The sequence below is a fragment of the Artemia sp. Qi Xiang Cuo genome, chromosome 4 (genome assembly GCF_049724085.1).
Source record: "Artemia sp. Qi Xiang Cuo chromosome 4, ASM4972408v1, whole genome shotgun sequence".
In the NCBI taxonomy this organism is placed as follows: domain Eukaryota; kingdom Metazoa; phylum Arthropoda; class Branchiopoda; order Anostraca; family Artemiidae; genus Artemia; species Artemia sp. Qi Xiang Cuo.
In genome coordinates, this window is record NC_142797.1 from 57930922 (window position 1) to 57954558 (window position 23637).

General features: G+C 34.1%; 1 protein-coding gene across 1 annotated transcript in view; it reads right to left on the minus strand.

Moving 5' to 3' along the window:
- LOC148953275 (histone lysine demethylase PHF8-like) overlaps positions 1-23637 on the minus strand; it is a 115070-nt gene that overhangs the window by 81210 nt on the left and 10223 nt on the right. The window contains exons 4-5 of the mRNA XM_089087599.1: positions 21954-22075; positions 6626-6748 (exon numbers count right to left, since the gene is read on the minus strand). Coding sequence (XP_088943725.1) covers positions 6626-6748; positions 21954-22075 — 245 coding nt within the window. The remainder of the gene's footprint in view (positions 1-6625; positions 6749-21953; positions 22076-23637) is intronic.

A 23637-nucleotide genomic window follows, 5' to 3' on the forward strand; every position in this document is an offset into this window, starting at 1 on the left:
CACCCCTACTGTTTTTTTAAAATTTGGATTATTATTTAAAGTCAGCGCTTAGTAGTAGTAGTAGTATGCGCATAGTAGCATTTGTTTAATTCAACTTAAATAAAATCCAACTTAATATAAGATATTTACAATCTAAATCGCCGCTTTACATAGAAGGCTGCAATTTGATTTTGTAAAAAAAAAAAAAGCTTATTTTCAAAATGTTCAAATCAGCCCTACTGTTTTTTTCTTTCTTTTTTTTTTCGCGGCGCTTTCTCGCAGCGCTTCCCCTGGCGCTTCTCGGGCCCGCGTCGCTTCCCGTGGCGCTTCTCGGGCCCGCAGCGCGTCCAGCGACGCTTCCCCGGCCCGCGGCGCTTCTCGGACCCATATCATATCTTATATTACTATAAGATATTTACAGTCTAAAACGTCGCATGACATAGAAGACGGCAATTTGATATTGTTCAAGTAATCCCTCCAAATAAAATTTCATATTAATACTCTTTATCTGCTCTGGGGAAAAAAAAAAAAAACATGATTTGAAATGGATAGCCATCTCCTCTCATGATACACAACTCATTCCGATAGAAAGTTTTTTTTTTTTTTTATTGTAGAGGCAATGTGAACCATTTGCTAATAAAGCAATTTATAATGCAATGGATTTTGGTACTTATTATGAGCGGGATATTGTGCATTTTTTTGGCCTCACTAATCTAATTTGACAAAGGGGTGAATGCATGCACTTGACATGATTCAAAAAGGGAGAACATTATATTTCCTTTGGGGAGAAAAATCTTTCAATATCCCGCTGAGATACAATTTTACACTGTGCTCGAAAATGGTGCATGTAGAAAAGGCCTAAAAAAGTTGGAAGGAATTGGTAGATATTTCTATATGATAGGTAGGAAAAAATGGTTACATTTGCAAAATCCGTCTGGGCTTGGGTATCGGATGGATCTGACATAGCATGCTGGAGGGTAACCTCCTGACCTAGCGTTGATGGGGCAGATATTAGAGGTCCAAGGTGAGCTGATGTGCAAGCGATGCCACATTCCAGCACGGCTTGGGCAGGCATCACTTGTTTAGGAGGCTTCGGCCAGCGACCATATTGTATGACAGTAGCCTTCGCAGGGGCCGCATTATTAGCCCTTGCTCTCTTACTGGGTGGTGGTGACAGGCATTCTTCACAATTTGTCTTAAAGAAGAGAAAAATGTTAGTATTGAAATAATTTCCCCCCCCCTTTTTTTAAAAGAAGTAAAATTAGTATCACCGTCCACACGAACAATAATTTTGTCTAGAAAATCATTTAACACTAAGAAAGTCCCCCCCCTCTGCTCCAGTATTTCCAGTAAAGAAAAAAATTAAAATATAATAAAATCAGAAATAAAATTCTATTTCAATTAATTAAAAAAAAAAGGCTTATTACTCTGAATCCAAACCGACCCTTACTGTACATTCACACACTTTTTTTTAAATTTACAAAAATGGTTATATAATTGAGCGATGTCAAACCCCCCCCCCCTTTCACAAATGTCCTAAATATAATTTTGGTAATTATTTTTGGAAATAGTCCCGTTTCATAAGTTCCCCAGCAAATACAGGTTACAAATCCACAAGCTTAATAAACAGTAATCTCTTTTTGCTTAAAACCGTTTTAACTTGAGAAAGAGAAAAACAAATCCTTTTTATCGTTGAAACCTTTTGGTTAAGTCACTAACGTTAACGATTAACAAGCATGAAGTGCAATTGTGGGGTGTCAGCTGTTTAAATCATTGCGGAAAAATGTTTTTGAGTCAAGTATGTAGCGATGGTGGCTTAAATGGAAACAGTTTATTAATAGCTATGGGAATAGACAGAAGTTGAATGTCACTTTTTGATAGGCTTACAGAAAGAATAAATTTATCGAAAAAAAGAGAAATATTTCTATTAGCAAGAATTATACATGTAATAACAGAGTGGGGGTGGGGGGGGGGTGTTAGGTTTAGGTAATAAAAAGAACATATTTTATGTTTCCTAGTGAGTATAAAGATTGCAAGGTGGTTTGGTTTGTGGGGGGGGGGAGGAGGTACTTACCTAAATATAGTAGAGGGTGCCCAAGGAAAATAATTTTATTTCGAAAATAAAAAATGAAAATGTACTCACATTGCTAATTGTGGCTGCCAAGGCTTCAAGTTCATCAATAACATTCATTGTTGTTTCAATTGTGTCACAATACTTTCTGATAATTTAATCACAATGCATGCCCGTTAGATACGAAATCACAAGGGCGAATTGTTATGTAACTGGGAGAAAACCATATGTAACCAGCTCTCTGATAGGCTGAGAAGGAAGATGTATCCGACTCGCTGATTGACTGAAAAGGATACATTCACTTCCGGTTTCCTATTCCAGGACACCATGACAGTCATCCCTAGCATGCAATTGTCCAAAACAATAATAACAAATAACTCCCTCGGTCCTAAAGATTAAAGAAACCATAATGTTCTTTAATTCCCCCTTCATGAATCAATACAGTGCACTACCGATTATTTAAATCAATTTCACTGGCTAGGTTCGCATCTAGATCAAATAAACCATGTTTGTTTCTTAATTCCCCTTTCGTGAATCAATAATTTCCCCGTCGATTATGTAAATCAAGTTCTCAGGTTAGGTTAGCCTAAAGATCATAGAAACCAAGATTGTTTCTTAATTCCCCTTTCGTGGACCAGTAATTTCCCCACCGATTATGTAAATCAATTTCTCAAGTTAGGTTAGCCAAACAATCTCATAACATTCGCATCAAGCATGTACATTCTCACTGACAACGAATCATAAAACAGACATGAATTGCTGTTGACAGCCATAAATGTGAGAAAGTTCCTGTTTTTTCATTCTCACTGACAACGAACCATAAAACAGGAACATAAATTGCTGTTGACATCCATAAATGTGAGAAAGTTCCTGTTTTTTCATTCTCACTGACAAAAACCAGGAAAAAAGACATGAATTGCTGTTGACATCCATGAAAAACATCAAATAAATTGACAAACACCTATAACCGTCCAATAAAACAACCATCAATGTGATAAAATTCATGTTTTTTAAAGTGAGAAAATTCCTGTTTTTTCATTCTCACTGAGAAAACCATAAACCACGTGGTAATTTTGGGATCAATTGAGGCCTTTCTACTTATATGCCCCCAGGACATATAAGGTTTCTATAGAAAGTTGTTGTAGAAATTTCAAAAAGGGCTCATTTGATTGGAAATTGAAATGGCCCTTTAATAGTCGAAAATGAGTGGAGAATAATTAACCCCCCTCTCAAGCTCACCATTTCTTCAAGAAAATTCAATCAAAGATTATAGACAGCCATTTTGTTCAACGTAATTGAAAGGTCTGGAAATTGCGTATTTAAGGATGACAATCCCACTAGAGCTCCCAGGGCAAAGGTTGTTAATTATGCCCTGGGGGCATATAAGGTTTTTATCGATAGAGTTGTCGTAAAAACTTCAAAAGGGGCTCATCCAATTGGAAATTGAGAGGGCTAGATCCCTTTTTAATAGCCGAAAGTGATTGGAGGGTAACTAACCCCCCTCTCATGCCCACCATTTCCCCAAAAACATCCAATCAAAATTTTCAGATAGCCATTTTGTTCAACGTAGTAGAAAGTACTGGAAATTAGGTCTTTGAGGATGACAGCCAGCCCTCAGGGCACGGGGGGTAAGTTATACCCTGGGGGCATATAAGGTTTTTATTGAAAGCGGTGTCTTAGAAACTTCAAAAGGGCTTATTAGATTGGAAATTGAAAGGTTGAGTGATTGGAGAGCGACTAACGCCCCTCTCACGCGCACCATTTCCCCAAACACATCCAATCAAAATTTTGAGATAGCTATTTTGTTTAAAGTAGTTAAAAGTTCTGGAAATTAGGTCTTAGAGGATGACAACCACCCAACAAGCCCTTAGGGTAAGGGTTGTAATTTATAACCTGGGGGCATATAAGGTGTTTTTAAAAGCGTTGTCGTAGAAAATCAAAAAGGGCTCATTCGATTGGAAATCAAAAGGCCCAGTGCCCTTTTTAATATTCGAAAGTGATTGGAAGGCTTGACATTTTTATCTTAAAGATCGATTTGGGTATAATGTATTATTATTTTTTTTTTTTTTTTTTTTTTTTAAACCAGGGCAATTTGTATCGAAGGAGTTGTCGTAGGAACTTCTGAAAGGGCTCATTCGACTGAAAATAGAAAGGGCTAATGCCATTTTTAATAGTCAAAATTGATTGGAGGGCAACTAGTCCCCCTCCCACGCCCTCCCTCCCATTTCCCTATTATGTTTAAAAACTAAATGTTGCCTTAAGATTAAATCAAAATGCACTGTAATAATTATAATTCCCAATAAGGCATCTCAGCAGTACCCCAAGAACGACTGAGGGTATTCTGTTCGAACTTTTGGGAATTCTTCTGCTCTCAAAATTTAACCAAATCAAAATAGCGTAAGTGTATCCAAGCTATCAAAGAAAGTAAACAGATTTTTTTGCGAATGGTATTAAGTTTTCCATTTCAGGTCAACTAGACGAGGTATGAAACTAAGTTAAACACTTCTATTTGTGTCCAGCTTTTTAAAAGGGTGTATGTTGTTAAAAATTTCTGAAAATTTTTCTCCAGCATACAAATAGCAGGCCAAACTATAAAGTCTTATAAAACGAAAAGATTTAAAGTATTACTTTCTGTTTCCTTAAAAAGACTATGTCAATATAAAACAAACAAAAATTAATAAAAAAAACTTTTTCCACAGAAAAAGTCTTTCAAAGAAGAGTACAGAACTCCATTAAACAAAAATGAGCAAAAATAAAATAAAATCATCTACCAAGCGTGAAACTACCACAAATCAGCATCGATAAATAATTGAAAAACAAAACAAAAAGAAATTACAATAAATAACCGAGTCAAACTCAAAACGAGCAGAAATTAACATAAGTTGGGCTCGAAACCCCTATGCCTTCCCAAGGCTAGAACATAATTTGCACTTTACTGAAAAAATACAAATGAGTGTGCATTGTCAGTTTAATATACATATACTGATATTTACTAATCAAAATGTCAATATTATTTGATTTATTAAAGTTATAAAAGTAAAAACATTTATACTTTTTTCATTAAAGTGCAAATTTTGTTCTGGCCTTGGGAAGGCATAGGGGTTTTGAGCCCAACTTCTGTTAATTTCTGCTCGTTTTGAGTTTGACTTGATTATTTATTGTAATTTCTGTTTGTTTTGGGTTTCATTTATTTATCGGTGCTGATTTGTGGTAGTTTCACGCTTGGTAGATTATTTGATTTGATTTTTGCTCATTTTTTGTTTAATGAAGTTCTTTACTTTTCTTTGAAAAACTTATTTTGTGGAGTTTTTTTAATTAATCAAAATAAAATAATCATTACCGCTTAGTTACGTCTAAGCTCCCCTGATGACTGAATGTATTCCTAGGCTCTATATATAACACGGCTGATATATTTTTTTAATTGGCAGTGTTTGGTATCATGAGCTAAATTTTGATGAAAAATAAGCACACACAATTCTATAAATAAACAAAGTCAGCAAAGTTTTGCATATAGCCTAAGACAGTCATTAAGGGGAGGGGGGCTGTGAAACCATTGCATCAGATTTTACCATCCGGTTAAAGGTTTTCGACCTTGGATATTTCAATGGTAGACCGCTTATGGTTCCCAGGATAAACATTTCAGAAATAACACTAAAAATCCCATTTCTAGTGTCATCTGGCATTTTATAATGGAATAGGGACATTTTGGGGTAAATTTTCAAAATTTCAACTAACTCACTAGGTGGAAATAAAAATAGACCTTTCGTTCGATTTACCATCCAGAGCACATTCAAAATAAAAAAATCGTTACCACGTAGTTACGTCCTAGCTCTCCTAATGACCGGATGTATTTCTAGGCTCTAGACTCTATACAAAACGCGGCTTTGTATTTAATCTTACATTTTTTATGACTGCCAGTCCTAAATATTCTTGATAAAGTACTGTTGATTTATGCAAGGCAAAAACAACAAGGAATAGACACATCCGTAGTTTGTTTCGACTAAAGGTGTAAAAAAGATATCTGAATAATGCGGAAAATATAAAAGATAATAGGAAAAATCTAAATATTTTGTGAGAAAGAGGGGATTAAAACAGGCTTTAAACAGGAGAAGACGGAGGAGGGTTCGTTTGTAACATCAAATTGTAAAATTACTATAAACATTTTTCATTTTCAAATTACTATTAACGTTCAGTCAGACTCGTTTGACAGACCATTTACCAAAAAAAAACTGTTCGAAAAATGTGGTTCAATCCCCGTTTCTTGGGCTATATTGATAAAAAGATTAAAAGGGAATTCGAACTTCACGGAAGGAGTTAAAGAGTGAAGGTATTATTAGAATGGGTCGTAAGAGGAGGTTGCTCAGCTGTCTTAGCTTCAGTCATCTTGGTGTTGCAATGCGCTGTCAGTAGTAGTAGTATTAGACAGGTGCGTCACCAGACCTCCTCAAAAATAATTGTTTCAAGGGAAGAAGACGAAAATACACAAAGAAAGAATCAACAAGAATCAGAGCAAAATAAAGAAGTGAAAAAAGCCCCCCCCCCCCCCATAAACAAGAACAAATAAACAGTACATACCCACGTGAATTATCTGAATCTGTTGTTTCAGCGAGCTCAGAAGCAAGTAACAGTTCGTCTATACCAGTCATTGACTTCATTGGTGGCTTCACAATCTCATCAAAGCCTACAGGCTTCATGCACCTTAAGAAAAGAAGAATTAACCAAAAAAATCAACAACAAAAATAAACTTAACCAACTTAAAAAATAGAATTGACATGAGCAATTCTAACTTGTTCTTATACAGAATTTTAATTTATTATTTGCAGTTGTTTATTTCCGCATATTAAAATTTATGATAAGTTTGTTTTTGTGGTAAAGCCTTCTAATTAAGTCAATTTGGAATTTAGTAAAAATATGTTAAGACACAAATTCAAAGTTTCAAAATACCACTTTTTATTAAGATAAAGATACACATCCTGGAATGTGTAAGCTTGGAGGGAACTTGCTCAAAAACCAATTTCCTGGCTAAATATGTCAATGAACCGGATGGACGTGGTTGGTTTTTCATATATATACTCAGATTTTTTAGACTGAGAACAAACTCTTTGACTTGCAGGGCGAACCTCTGCCCGTTTATTATCTTATTAGAAATACCTTGGAACAGTGTCGGATTAGTGCAAGTGTGTAAATATCTTATTATATATTATTGTAGTTTTCTGAGACTTGTGGTCTACTTGGGACAACCAGTCCCAGTAGAATATATATATATATATATATATATATATATATATATATATATATATATATATATATATATTATCAAACCTTGTATCAACACATGTCAACTGAATAAAAGTATTGTATTATAGCCAACCTCTCTACAATCTACCTTTAATCCCTCGAACATACCCAGATGGTTTGCCTAATTAGTTTGGTCACAGCCTAGGACAAATTACCAAAGTTTAAATACCTTAGGGTAAGAGTTTGCCACTCTTACAAAGGGAGAATAAAAGTATCTAGCCCAATACCACTTAAATGCTACAAAAACCACGTTACTACAACTGCTGGCAGTTGAAAAAACTGGGTCGAGAGGGCTAGATAAAAATAGTTGATTGAAATAAAATGGATCTACCAGAGGAAAAAATGACTTCCCTATCAACGGTACTTGAAATTGCAAAAAGTATACTCGAATAAGCGAGAATTTCAGATGTAGATGAGTTTATCGAAAAATTGAAAATTTTCGACGAACTAACTGAATGGTTTGAGGATAAGGTCAAAGAGCAATGCGTTGCAGCCAGATTAAAGGGAAGCGCCCTTAAACATTTTGAGGCAATTAAGGAAAAAGAACCCAAGGACATCAGTACTCTAATTGAATCTTTTAAAACAAGGTTTATAGAGACAAGCATCTCCGAGAGGCTAAGAACAGAGGTAGTGACATTCAATACCTCAACTAGTATCAGGGAATTTGCCGACAAAATTTGTGGATCTGTATGCTTACAATTAGAGAAAGGAGGAAATGACGAGACAGTAAAGAAAGTACAGCTACATACTTTTACCCAAGGGTTACGAAAAAAGCTATTAAGCCTAATATTATCACGGAAACCTGAAAATTTAGAGCAGGCTTTAATCCTAGTCGAAACAGAAGTAAAAAATGACGAGGCTATGTAAAAGTTTGATCAGATGTCAATAAATAACATAGGAGCACAAGAAAGTAAAAAATATGAAAGGGGATAGAAACAGGTGAACTTTGAAGAGCCAAATCGTGAACCAAAAAGGCGCGACGGAGGCCGAGGGTCGCCGTTTAAGAAAATAGCTGACAGATTCCATGATCTTGAGATATTAGCAGCTAATATTCATGGAAAATATGAGCAGCCAGCCCCACCAAAAACAGATAGTTGGGGAACCAACAATGACGGATCAAGAGTATTTAGAAGTAACCAGGAAACCAACAAACAATTTAAGAAAAAATTTCATTACTATTATTGTAGCAAAACAAACCACTATGCAGCGGATTTCCGGCATAGAATACGCAAAGAAGGTGAGACGTACAAGACATGACACCAGGTCATAACGCAGGGGGACAGAAATTTAGGAAGGCAGGGAACAAATAATACTTGGCAAACACCTAATAATATTCCTGAATTTAGGCCTAGGAGGCAAACGGTTAACAATACCCAGGGTCAAAATAGCAACGCTGAAGAAAACTGGGATAACCCCAGAAACTTTTGGTCAAACAGTAGGCATTTAAACGGAGAAACCAGCCTGTAAGGGTCGACAGAGCTGTTTCCTTACAAAGACCCCTATATACTCGTAGTTTAGAATGTTGTGATACAAATGCAAATAATAATAGTCTAACGAATTTGCGTTGTTTTAAAATTTACCATGTTTACTAGATACAGGAGCATCTAAATCATTAATTCGAGAGGAAGTTTTTAAGAGGTTTCCTCTTAGTGTCAAAAATCGCGTAAGCAGATGCCAGAATACCCTTACATCAGTAACAGGGCAAAAGCTGACAATTTTGGGGGAATATCCATTAAAATTTAGCACAGGGGATAAAGAAATAACAGTAACGGTGATAATATGCAAGCAGCTACCATTTCCTTGTATTCTAGGAGTAGATTCTATCAGGAAATATGGGATCGTATGGGAACCCATATCTGATACAATAACCATAAGCCAGGCAAATGAAACTAATAGGCAAATTTCCGTAACAACAGATAAGGAAAGTGACGATTCGAATTATAACCTAAAAATAAGCGGAAAAAGTCACAATACAAGAGGGAACAACAACTCGAGTTCTACCGACATTATATACAAAAGAAGGAAGGTTAAAACAATGAATGTAATAATAGGAGGATAGAACTTAAGAGAATACCCCACAGTCTTTGTGGAAAATTAACTTATTGTATCTAAAGTGGTAGCACATATATTAAACTATCAAATCTAAGTAATAATAAAGTAAAGCTGAACCGAATAGAACTTGAGTCAGTGGAAAAGATTTGAAATTCAGAAATAAAATCTCTAAACAGTCCAGAATTAGGCATAGATTTCACTAGCCACGAACAAATATCCTCATTAAAACCGCAACTACAAGAAAAGTATGGAATGTCGAAAACTGATTTTTTGCATTAATTTGATTTAAAACATTTACCAGATAACGTGAAAACCCGGGTTGAAAATATTCTTTGGGATTTTAGATGGACTTTTGCAAGACACAAAGTAGATTACGGATTAAGTTACTTATCCAAGCACAAAATATCAACACAAAGTCCTCCATTGAAAAAGTCATCGTATAAAACACCTTATCATTTAAAACCATGGCTAGAAGACCAAATAAAGGAAATCGAACAACAGGGTATGATTAAAGAAAGTGTTAGCGATTGGTGTTTTCCACTAGTAATAGTCAGAATAAAAGAAAACACCTGGAGGTTATGTATAGATTTTAGAGTGCTAAATGCCGTCACGGTAAAAGACGTGATGAAGTTGCCAAGAATTGATACGATTTTATATTCGCTAGGAGGTACAAAATACTACACTAGTTTTGACTTAATAGCAGGATATTGGCAAATAGCTTTAGATCAAGAAACAAAGCATAAAGCAACAGTAATCTTAGACGATGGAAAAACGTTCACATTTGAACGTATGCCTTTTGGCTTATTATTTAGTCCAAATTGTTTCAGTCGACTAATGAATTTGGTGTTAAAATATAACGAACCAGGAAGGAAAAAAGATACTTTGCCTTATTTAGATGATGTAATTTTGTTTAATGAAAACCTGGAAGACCATTTGGTCGGACTTAGAAAAATACTTGAAAAATTTTAAAAAGCAGGCTTAAAATAAAAACCAGAAAAGTTAAAAATAGTAGTGCCAAAACTAGTTTTCCTAAACACCTGATAAATCAAGGTACTATTTCACCAAACCCAGATAAGTTTACCGTCAAAAAAAATTTACAGCAACCTAATGATAAAAAAAGCTGCAGATCCATTTGTGGTTTGTCAAGTTATTTCAGACGATATATTAAAAATTATGCAACAATAACGCAACCTTTGACAAACCTTTTGAAAAAATCAGGTAGATTCGAATGTCCAGCGGACGCAAAACAAGCGCAGGATGAAATAAAAAGGCAATTATTACAGGTATCAATACTTAAACTACCAGATTTGTCACAAGACTTCTGTTTACAAACAGATGCGTCGGGGTACGGAATTGGAGCCACATTATTAAACATAAATTCGGAAGGAGTAAAATCAATAGTCCAATACGCTAGCAGGTCACTGACTTAGGCAGAATGAAAATATTCTACGGTTGAAAGAGAATGCCTAGCAGTTGTAGTTTTTACAGAATATTTTCGTCAATTTTTACTTGGGAAGAAATTCATTTTACGCGTAGACCAAAAATCATTAATTTGGCTACATACGATGCAAAATACTTCAGCACGGCTGACACGATGAATAATACGTCTGAAAGTATATTCATGTACCCCAATATATAAAAAGGACCTTACAAACATTTTACCAGGCTGTTTGTCACGGAGTCCTGATACGGAAGGAAATTTGAACACAGCCAACCAAAATGAACTGGAAGAGGTGGAAAAACTATCAAATAGAAATATTTCGAATCATCAAGATAAAGATGATTTTTGTTTAGTGATGAAATCGTTTTTATCCAAAGGAACGGAACTGCCAGAGCACTTTAGACATTTTTTGAAGGACTTAGATAATTTTGATCTGGATGAAAGTAAAAATCCTTCAGTAAGATATTACAGACCATCGCAAGAATATATAAAAAATGACTTAAAAATTATTCCAGTAATTCCAAAATCACTGGAAGGAGAAATTTTACAGATGGCACACGCAACTTTTGGCTGTCACATGGGAGAAGCAAAAACTATTGGGAGGCTAAAAGTAAATCTTTATTTTCCAAAAATGTACTCAAAAGTAAAAGCTTTTATACAAAGCTGCCAAGACTGTACCAAACAAAAGTCACCACCAAAGACCCCTAGGGCCAGATTAGGTCTATACCCCACCTCTTCAGGGGTAGGAGAATTAATGTTAATGGACATTTTGGGAACAGGAGGAAGTTTACCAGTTTCCAGGAAAGGAAACAGGTGTGTACTAACCATAGTTGACCATTTCAACTCATATTTATACGCTTTTCCAATTAAAGACGAAAAGACAAAAAATATTGCGAAAGTTTTAGTCAACCGCCTGTTTTTGGAACACGGAATTTTTCCAAGAGTTTTACTTAGTGACAATGGGCCATGTTTTAGAGCCAAATTATTAGACAAAATTACGGAATACCTGGGGGTAAAACGATGGTTTACCTCGTCTTACATGGCCTCCGCTAATGGAAAAGTTGAACGCAAACATAGGGAATTAGCTTACATACTAGGGATACATGCAAGAGAGGAAAATGAGAATTGGGACGAAAATTTACCATTCGTAGTCTTTGCAGTAAATATGACTTTTTCGCGTTCTTTAAAAGGAACGCCATTTTTTACAACATATAATATTTCCACCAAGTTGTTTATATGAAATACAAAATGAAGAATATATTACAACCTAGACTAATATAAGTAGGAAATTGTAATTCGAATGAAAAAAGCAATGGAACAAGTTAAAGATATTTTAGAAGGTGGGAAAGCAGAACAAAAAGAAAAATATGACCGTACACGCAAAAATAAGACAAATTATTTTTTAGGAGAATTGGTCTATGTATACAAAACCAACTTGGAAGGGACAAAAAAAGTTAAAACCGAAATGGGATGGGCCATACAGGATTGTAAAAATTCTACCAAACAACTTAACTTATGTTCTAAAACATCAGTCTAATGAAAAGGAAGAAGTAGTACACCATAATAGAATGCAGAAAGGATTTTTTTCAAAACCGTGGAAATCAGAGCCTATTCCTTCAGACGAAGAAATAGAGGAAACAATTTCACCAGTATACATCAGAAGACCATATGAATTTTATGACCTTTTTAACGACCGCAACAGTTGGGAGGAGTGGATGGAGTATTTAGCCCAGTCTTGGCTACAAACTCTCCACAACAAACCAGAAAAAAAGGGAAATATTCTAAGCTCATCGGATACTAGTGGTGAAAGCGGTAAAGAAGAGCCTCAAACACAACCTAATGGTTTAAAATGTGATAAACGAAAGGTTAAATCCAAAGAGGAAGAAAAATTGGAAGGAACCAATGAATTATCTGATTTTCATACATTAGACTCACCTACAGGCTTAACATAAAAATGGCTTTTGGAACAAACACCATCTACCAGACGCAAGCTAACAGAATGTGACACCGATAATTCTTCTACGGAAACAGATATAACTGAACCTGGGCCATCGTTAAGAAAAACCTCCTTAAGAGAGAAATTATGGAGTAAAGAAACCAGAAGGACAGCAACACGTTCTAAGCTAAATCACAGCTAAATCACTTATGAAAAAGGCCAAACGTCATGAGAAACAAAGATTAAAGATATTTGACGAGGCAACAAAACCGCGCTAAAATTCAGAACCTTGTGAACCACACTATAGAAACCACGGAAAAAATTGCAAATATTATAAAGAAGAGAAACAAAAATTTGGAGTCCATACTTCGGACGAGAAAACGGAGAAATGCAGAACAAGTGTAGCCCCCAACCGAATAATATTTGAATAAAATAATGTTAACGGAAAAAAAAATAATAAATAAAATAAAACATGCAAGAGCCTCTAAAGAAATATCTATATTTTAATACTGTCAAAATTTCCTTCACAATATATCAAATAAATACGGTCTGATAGTGGAAATAAAATAGAGTGAAGCAAATATTCCCTTTTATCCCAATTATTATACGAATAGATTGTGCATAGGAAGCCAACAGGAACCTTATCACGGGAACAATTACAAAGGGCATTAATAGTTGACTCGTAACTTTTAATAGGTTTAGTGAAACTAATTGAATTAGACATATTTAGAATCAGCATTAAAATACGATTCTTTTGATATGCATATTTGAAAAAAAAATATTTTGGGGGGTCATTTAAAAAAAAGGAAAAAGAAGGAGGGTAGTCTACTGAAATAGGGTCATTGGAAGCTAACGAATTCGGAGTTGAGCTCAATCACTGCTGGTCTCTCGTTGTTAAGTAAATGCGAAGCATCTACTGACCTTTGACTCTCTGAGGCGGCACTTCCAGTCGAGTTTGAAAAAACAATTATTTTTGAAGAATAAAAAAAAAATAATAATAGGAAACTACAGCGAGAGTTTACATGAATCCGGACATGTATAAGCTAACTGTAATCTTATTATACATAGTTATAGTATAATATGATAATTTTTTTTATTAGTTACACAAGGTGAAAAGGAATAAAAAATTTAAAGACAATAATTAAGCGCGATAAAAATTTAAGCGAAACTTAGAATAATCTTAGAAAGCAAAAAAGTGCTAGGTAAAAGAAACGAAAAGCAATATAAAATAAATTATAACCTAAAAAACTTACCAGGGGTTAAAGCCAACGACAAAATCAATTAAAAATAAGCCAAAAATAAATGTCATCATCAGAAGCAAACCACAGTAGTTCAAGGTAATAATTTTAACTCTAGCGATGTATTGGATCTGAGAAAACAAATTGGCACAGGATATCCCTAGTTTAAACAACTGGTTGTCACCTGTGCCAACCAAAACACCCAAATCCCAATCCGTTGAACCTAACACAAACTAAACGTATCCACTTTTTCTTTGAAAATAAAATATAACATCACACAGCGAAAAAACTTGCAGTAATGAACCGAAATTCATTCTTATAATTCTCCCAGACTCAAGCGTATCAATAAACCATAGATCATGAGCACCGAATTCAAAGTTATTTAGCCTTGCAAGGGAATTATTGTCTCTCTTTTTTTGGCAAATAAAATAGTAACTAAAGCTGGGATAAAATTGGCAACCAGTATATCGTAAAAATTGCATTTTTATGAAAAAACGAGAACTAGCAAATGCGGGGAAAAACTTAATTAAAAGTGTTCTAAAAATTAGCTGAAAAAATGCAGTACTTTTCTAACACGAACACTTTCGGACTAAGAAATTTAAGTAATTTAAAAAAAAATACAGGTTGCAATAATAGACAACCCCCCACCTCTAAAAAATAAAAAAATAATGAATTTGACCATAGAAGGGCAATCAGCATAAAAAATTGTAAAAGTTATTGAAAAAAACATGAAACATATAAATATAGGCTTAAAAAAAAAAAACTATTTTACTGAAAAAGCGGAAAAGGACTTAGGCTTCCTTGAAATAAATAATCAAAAAAAGGGAAGGGTTCAAGTTGAAAATATAGCCAAACGAAATTAAAGGAAAAGAAATTCAACGGAGTCAGTTAAACTCTGTTATACGCGCATATTGAACTGACCGAACGAGACTAGTGCGAAAATTGTTCTAAATAAGTACAAAATAAGTAGCATTAATACTACGGAGCCACCGTTACAGTGGTTATCTCGGGCCGAGATTAATAGAAATATGGGAGAAATGCTCAAAGTAGACAGGAAAAATTTTGCTCTCTTATGTGGGAGTCGTTTTCGGAAAAATTACTAACATGGCATGCGAAATTAAAAGAAGGCAAATAAGATCCAAAAGGCCCTAAGTTGAAGTTGAAACTACAGACAGGACCGCAAAAAGTTGGGAAGTTTAAGTGAAAATAGTCATTGTAAGTGTATATTGGATACTAAAATACTGTTTGTCGTGAAGGCCGGGTATATTCTGCAGAAGGGCCACTTTGTTTGAGAACAGAATAGCCAAAGAGAAAACTGTGGCCACAAATAACAAAAAGTGTGGCAATAATATACGATATAATTAATTATTGTGTGTACAGGTTCATAATAGTCCTTTTAGCTGTAGCTGATGACAAGCGAACTTAAAAACGTTATAGGAGCTTCCGGGTGACAAAACCTTCAGGGTGAAGGCACGAGTCAATTGATAGTGCCAAAACAGGTAAAAAGACGAATAGCTAAATTTTTAGGTTATCAGATCTAAGCTGTAAATGGAGCCTTATCCCAAAAGGACATTAAAGCTGAAAAGAGGTATTACAGACAAAACATTGTTAAAGAGTCTGAAGTGCCTAAAAATTCGAAAAGAGTTAAAAAGCACGAAAGTATGAATAAAAAAACAGGATCATTGTTAGCAATCGACAGTTAATGTCACAGCTGGTTTGGAATAAATCTAAAGTTGTAAAACAAAGATAAGAAAATAAATATAGTCGTATATGGAAAAGTTATATAATGGTAACAGATGTTGTTGAGAAAATATATACAGTTATAAAGATATTTTGAAAACCCTTTCTAAATATGGATTTGTTATCATAAAAAAAAATTGTAAATATATAAATTTTAATGGCAAAATCATGTTATATGAAATATTGCCAAGCCCTTATATAGAGGCTGATCACAGTTTCCAATTATAGTGTATAAATCTAATAGTTAGGCTTGATTTTTTTTTCTTGTATTTTTTAATTGCAGTTAAATCATAAAAGTATATCAGATAAAAGTCTTGATGGACTTATTTAAAAGTTGTACTAAGAACAAATATTGCAGTGACTAAATAAATTGTTAGGTTGCATAATTATTATTTGTTTTTAACAATTAAGTTATGTATCAACATAACTTCTGTTAATATATATATATATATATATATATATATATATATATATATATATATATATATATATATATATATATATATATATATATATATATATATATATATATATATATATATATATATATATATATATATATATATATATATATATATATATATATATACATATATATATATATATATATATATATATATATATATATATATATATATATATATATATATATATATATATATATATATATATATATATATATATATATATATATATATATATATATATATATATATAACCTAAACTATCCATGTAAATATAGTGAATTAATATGTTGAGTATTTGTGTTTTTTATTTTTATATCATTCAAGAAGTATTCTACATTAATGCATTATAAGCAATTAACAAACCACTAATTGGAATTAATTCCAATGCTAGTCTATACCGTGTTTTATTTTTTTTTAATACTTTAAGTTTCAACCAGTATTTAAATATCCTATCTAGTTTTGCGACTTAAAAAAAAATATTTTTGTAAGTTATTACACAATGCTTGTATATATATATATACTATGTTTTTATTTTTTTTAAGTTTTAAGTAGTAATTTAATGTTATATATAAATGTTTGACTTCGAGCCAACTTATAAATATTTTTATTGTGAAGCAATCTGTTGAGTGATTAATAATTATATATTACGAGTTAAAAGGGGAGAAAGTAATTAAAATGTAATTAACTTTCGTAAAAAAAAAAAAAAATGCAGTGATATATACAAATTTTGAGTGTTTCTTTTTACTATATATAGGTAACAAATTATGCTTTATGTGTATTCTAATGTGAATATTTATTTTAGATACAGCCTTATTTTTTTTTTGGAAATCAAATTTTTCGTAACATCCTTTCGGATCCATTAAGTTCCAATCATTTGTTGACACATTTTGGAAAGTAACAAATTTTGAAGCCACTTCAAATGTATCCTGATAGTAACACCTCATACCATCACAAACCATACCTGATCCACTGATATTTTGGAAATTGCATGCATCATTACTAACTTTGCTAACAATTCATCGTGAAGTGAGATAAAAATCAGAACTTAATTTAAGCCTATGGATTGTGCTACATAGCCTCAAAGGCTTTATATTACTGAAATTCGTGAAAATACTTTGTGCTGGGAAAATATATGATAGTTTAAAAACAAAAACTGTTATATGTAATTCATCCAAGGCATTTCTAAAATAAAAGGTATATCAACCACATCACACAAATAAATTAAATTATTAATGGGAATTAAATTTAAACTCAAATAATTCATAAACGTTTCTAATATAAATTGAAATCTAAATAGGCAAAACCACTAATATAATGCTTAAGCCGCTATTAGTCAAGCTAAAACAGAAGATACATATGAAAAGGGTATAAAGAGTATTTTCCAGTCCTAGAGACAAAGAAAAAGAGAAACAAGGATGAACTTCAAAATTGAAATCCATCGACAAAAAAAAAGAACATGGCCTATATTTGATCATAAACATGACCCTAAGGAAAGCCATTGAGGGTATATGCACATAATGACCAATAGATGGCAGCATAATAGCTGTAAACAAAATTAAGTTGTTTTAACAGTAAATATTGAGAGTTGGGACAACTCTTCTTTAAATGGGGGAGTATTGTGGTAAACCCTTCTAATTAAGTCAATTTGGAATTTAGTAAAAATATATTAAGACACAAATACAAAGTTTCGAAATACCACTTTTTATTAAGATAAAGATACACATCCTGGAATGTGTAAGCTTGGAGGGAACTTCCTCAATTACCAATTTCCTGGCTAAATGCGTCAATGAACCGGATGGACAGGGTTGGTTTTTCATATATATACTCAGATTTTTGAGACTGAGAACACTCTTTCACTTAAAGGGCGAACCTCTTCCCGTTTATTATCTTATTAGAAATACCTTGGAACAGTGTCAGATTAGTGTAAGTGTCTAAATTTCTTATTATATATTATTGTAGTTTTCTGAGACTTGTGGTCTACTTGGGACAACCAGTCCCAGTAGAATATATATATATTATCAAACCTTGTATCAGTATATATCAACTGAATAAAATTATTGTATTATAGCCAACCTCTCTACAATCTACCTTTAGTCCCTCGAATATTCCCAATTGGTTAACTTCATTAGTTCGATCGTAGCCTAGGACCAGTTACCTAAGCTTAAATACCTAAGGGCCATAATTCCTCATCCCTACAAAGGGATAAGAAAGTCATTTACCACTATAGCACTTAAATGAAATAAAAACAACATTACCACATTTTGCTTACATTTGAGTCGGGAGGGGGGGGGGCACCGTAATTAATTTTCCCCCGAGTGGCACCAACCCTAGAAACACACCCCCCATAACAAACCAAATAAAAATATTTGCAAAGTGGCTGCCAAGAACTTGGCCAACTTTTGTTTTCATTTTATTTTTGCGTGATATATTTGTAAGCTAGAATACCAATGGCTTCTTTTCTGACCCATCCTTCAAAAATAATTACAACAGCAGAACACTTAAAATTACTCAAGCTAGAGAGATGAGAGGTTCCCCTGCATCAAATACTATGTCTTTTAGGACCAATTTTTTATACCAATCTTATCTTTTTCAATAAAATGTGACCTTTTACACCCAATACTTCTTTTTACTTGAATTATTTTGACTGTCGCAATGCCTGCAGCCAACACCAAGACATTAGACAGCCTTCTGAACCTTCTAGGATAAAGCAAAATCGTTTTTATTCGATACCAACTTTATATACGATAAAAAAAGTTGAACTCCTGTAAAAACAGCACAAGTCTGCGTGAAGGAAAAATGAAGATTAATAAATTTTCTTGCCAAATGCTTAAAAACAATACCACTTTAGACCCAAACGCTCTTATTTACAGACATAGTATCGAGATTTTCCAGGATTTCAGAAACAAATGTTGGGGGAAACCTCTGGCGACTTCTGTTCAGGCACGACTTTTTAATCCTTATATCTAGGTTCGTAATTGCCTTTTTAACAAAATATTATCAACCAATTATTAGTTTAAGCTCTACTTTTGTCTACGATAAAACACTTGGCCTTATATAATAGACCCAAGCATAGTTTAGTATAGGCTCAAGTATAGTTTATAGACTTTTCGATAATGCAAATACAATATTGCGATCAATTGTTATTGATACACAAACCTGGAAGGTGCAACTTCGTTTGAACCACTTCACCTCTCTATTTCCCTCCCCCCCCCCCATTCTGTTCTTATATAAATCCCCCATCTAGGTCGTCTGTAATCAAATACATTCACTACAAAAACAAAATATACTTCAGGGATTGTAATTGATTTTGGATTTAAAATATGTCATGCAAACTACCTTTTAAAGCCGCATTTGTAAATGAGAGAGGAGGGGTCCTCATCTTCTTCCCCTAGGGTCGATTCAAAAGACCCACTCTTCTAGAAAATTAAAAATAATGAATTAAAAATGCACTTTCATCTTATTCTGACTCACTCCACCCAAGGAAAATGCTCTGATACCCCATTAGAATTATGTCTGTGAGTGGCTATATTACAAATTAATTAAAAAAACTTTTTCCACAAAATAAGTTTTTCAAAGAAAAGTAAAGAACTCCATCAAACAAAAAAATTGAAAAAATAAAATCAAATAATCTACCAAGCGTAAAACTACCACAAATCAGCATCGATAAATAAATGAAACCCAAAACGAACAGAAATTACAATAATTAACCGAGTCAAACTCAAAACGAGCAGAAATTTACATAAGTTGGGCGCAAAACCCCTATGCCTTCCCAAAACCACATCGAACCACATTTTTCGAACAGTTTATTTTTTGGTAAACGGTCAGTCAAACGAGTCTGACAGAACGTTAATAGTAATTTGAAAATGAAAAATGTTGATAGTAATTTTACAATTTGATGTTACAAACGAACCCTCCTCCGTCTTCTCCTGTTTAAAGCCTGTTTTAATCCCCTCTTTCTCACAAAATATTTAGATTTTTCCTATTATCTTTTATATTTTCCGCATTATTCAGATATCTGTTTTACACCTTCAGTCGAAACAAACTACGGATGTGGCTATTCCTTATTGTCTTTGCCTTGCATAGATCAACAGTACTTTATCAGGAATATTTAGGACTGGCAGTCATAAAAACGTAAGACTAAATACAAAGCCGCGTTTTGAAAAGAGTCTAGAGCCTAGAAATACATCCGGTCATTAGGAGAGCTAGGACGTAACTACGCGGTAACGATTTTTTTATTTTGAATGTGCTCTGGGGGGTAAATCAAACGTCCTCCTCAAAAACAAATTTTCTATCTGGAAATCAACTACGCTGAACAAAATGGCTATCGCAAAATTTTGATTGGATGTGTTTGGGGGAATGATGGGGGTGGGGCGGGGGCGGCGGGCTAGTTGCCCTCTAATCACTTTCAACTATTTAAAAGGGTACTAGCCCTTTGAATTTCCAATCGAATGAGCCTTTTTTGAAGTTTCTACTACAACACCTTCTATAAGAACCTTATATACCCCAGGACATAACTTAAAACCCTTGCCCTGAGGGTTGTGGGGAGGTGTCCTTCTCAAAAACACATTTTCTATCTGGAAATCAACTATGCTGAACAAAATAGCTATCTCAAAATTTTGATTGGAGGTGTTTGGGGGAATGACGGGCGTGGGGGGGGGGCTAGTTGCCCTCCAATCACTTTCGACTATTAAAAAGGGTACTAGCCCGTTGAATTTGCAATCGAATGAGCCTGTTTTGAAGTTTCTAGGACAACGCCTTCTATAAAAACCTTATATGCCCCCATGGCATAACTTCAAACCTTTGCCCTGAGGGTTGTGGGGGAGTGTCCTCCGCAAAAACACATTTTATATTTGGAAATCAACTTCGCTGAAAAATATGGCTATCTCGAAATTTTGATTGGATGTGTTTGGGGGAGTGATGGGCGTGGGGGGGGGGGGGGGCTAGTTGTCCTCCAATCACGTTCGACTATTAGAGAGGGCCAGAGGGCTCTTGATTTACAATCGAAGGAGCCCCTTTTAAAGTCTCTATGATAATCCCTTTCATATAAATTACCCGGATCTAAAGGGAAAAAATAAAAAAGGATATATTGTGCCAACATTAATTCTTATATGCCCTCAGGGCATAACTTAAAACCATTGCCCCAAGGATTGTGGGGGAGAAAAAAAAACACATTGTGCGAGGGTTGTGGTAAATCAAACGTCCTCCTCAAAAACAAATTTTCTATCTGGAAATCAACTACGCTGAACAAAATGGCTTTCTCAAAATTTTGATTGGATATGTTTGGGGGAATGATGGGCGTGGGGGGGGGCTAGTTACCCTCAAATCACTTTCGAATATTAAAAAGCGCACTAGCCACTCCAATTTCCAATCGAATGAGCCCTTTTCGAAGTTTCTACGACAACTCCTTCGATAAGATGTGCCCGAGTGAAAAAAAAACAAAAAAACATTGTGGCCACATCGTTCTTTACTTAGGCAGCGCTAGCCCGCTGCCAATGATTGGGAAAAAAAGAAGCAACAATGCCCATTAGTCACTACCTCAATGTAATAAAAATACAATCGTTAACAATTTGAGGAAAAATAATCCAAAGAAAATTCGAAAGAATTATCTTCAGAACAAGAACAATTAAATAGGTAAGACAACAGCAGAAAAAAAAAGCTTATTGCTCCATTATCGTGATTAAACTAGAATACTGTTACATGAACATACCATACAAAATATTTAAACCAATACCTTGATGAATCAATATTGGCAGCTCTGATCAATGACTCCATTCTATCTAGTCCATCAGTCAGATCAGGCATAAAACGGCTTAAAGATAAGTGTGTTGGATAAGGTTCTTTTCTTATATTGCCCTACAAAAATAGAAGTTTAATTTTTTAATGGAAATCAAGTTCACATACAAAAATAAATTACAAAAGCTATTTGAGACAGAGTAATGATAATAATTGAGCCTATTACCCACAAACCCAGATGGCTGAGCTTGTAGTCACAGCACTGACCCCCGTCCCAACCCAGCATTTAGGTCTTGACAACACCAGGATTTAAACCTGCATCCCGAAAGACACAGGATTGCAAGCTAAGTGTACCATTCGCTAAGCTAGGGTGGCTAAAGCAATACTTTACACACGCACGCTTACTGAGTATACTGAAAATTAAACTTTGATGCCAAAGCTACAGTGAGATCCAAGGAGCCTGAAAATTAAAAAGTGCTTGTAATTACAGTTGAACACCTTCCTCCCGAATTTTCAACGCTTGTGAAAGGTATCTGAGATAACCCGAAAGAAAACAGTAACTTTCGACAATACAAAGAAAATATGATAAAGAAAGGCAATTGGTTTTCTTAAAACATTGACAAAATAAAATAAATAAAAAAAAAAGAAGCTGCAGATATTTCGCTCGAACTGTCAATAATGGTTACCAGCGGGGAAACAATCTGGTGGGGGAGGGGGAATGAAAAATAATGATACTTTCAAGGTTCAAAACAACATTTGGCCAATTTTTTTTTATACAGCAATTATTTTTATTTCAATAAAATAATGAAAAGACTCACTGGCCACGAAAAAGTTGTAGCAACTTGGGAATAAACATTGAATGGGCTGTTATTCGTCTCAACTAAAGCTTTTGGAGCAATTCTGTACTACTTATTCTTTTAACAGTGCTAATATTCATATGACCTAAACCATTTGCTACCAATTTTTTTACGGCTTCTTGTTTGTTTCCGACAGTGCTATAAAAAAAACAGAATGATTAATGAGTCTTGTTCAGTTATGGTGCAAACATTGACTTTGCTGAGCTCCCTTTTGCGAACAGTACCACCATTTCACAGGCCTTATGAAAAGAAACTGTTCAGCTCCATTTTCTACTGAATGTTGTTTACCTTTCTTTTTTACTTTACTCCATTTAAATTAAACAAATTCCCAGTCAATTTGCTAGATGTCAATATTAATGGACAGAACGTAACTGATGAGGATTAAATTTACATTTATTTTCCTCACAACAATTGTTGTTTAAAAATGTTGATTTGAGGGGCTGAGGTTTCTGTTCATAATTTTAGGTAGAAAAAAGTGGGGTTTTACAAACCCAATCGCGATCTATATTCAAGGCCAGTCTTACAAAAAATATGGTTTTCAAGCCATCGCTGAGCTATGTCCTTAAGCCATAAGCCCTAATCCCTAACAAGTGCTCAGACAATTTCATCCTTTAGATTATACTCTAAGGAGCCTAATCTAGGTTCCACTAGGCTAAAAACAAAGAGGATGCCGTCAGGCTGGGATTACTGCGTTTGATTACACTTAAAAAAATGTTGAAAATTATTTTAATTGTTCAACTCTAAAATGTTTATTTATTTTTTTTACTCTTGACTTTCCTTTACATTTGGCTTCAACTTTACTTTTCTCTTTGCTCAGTATATATG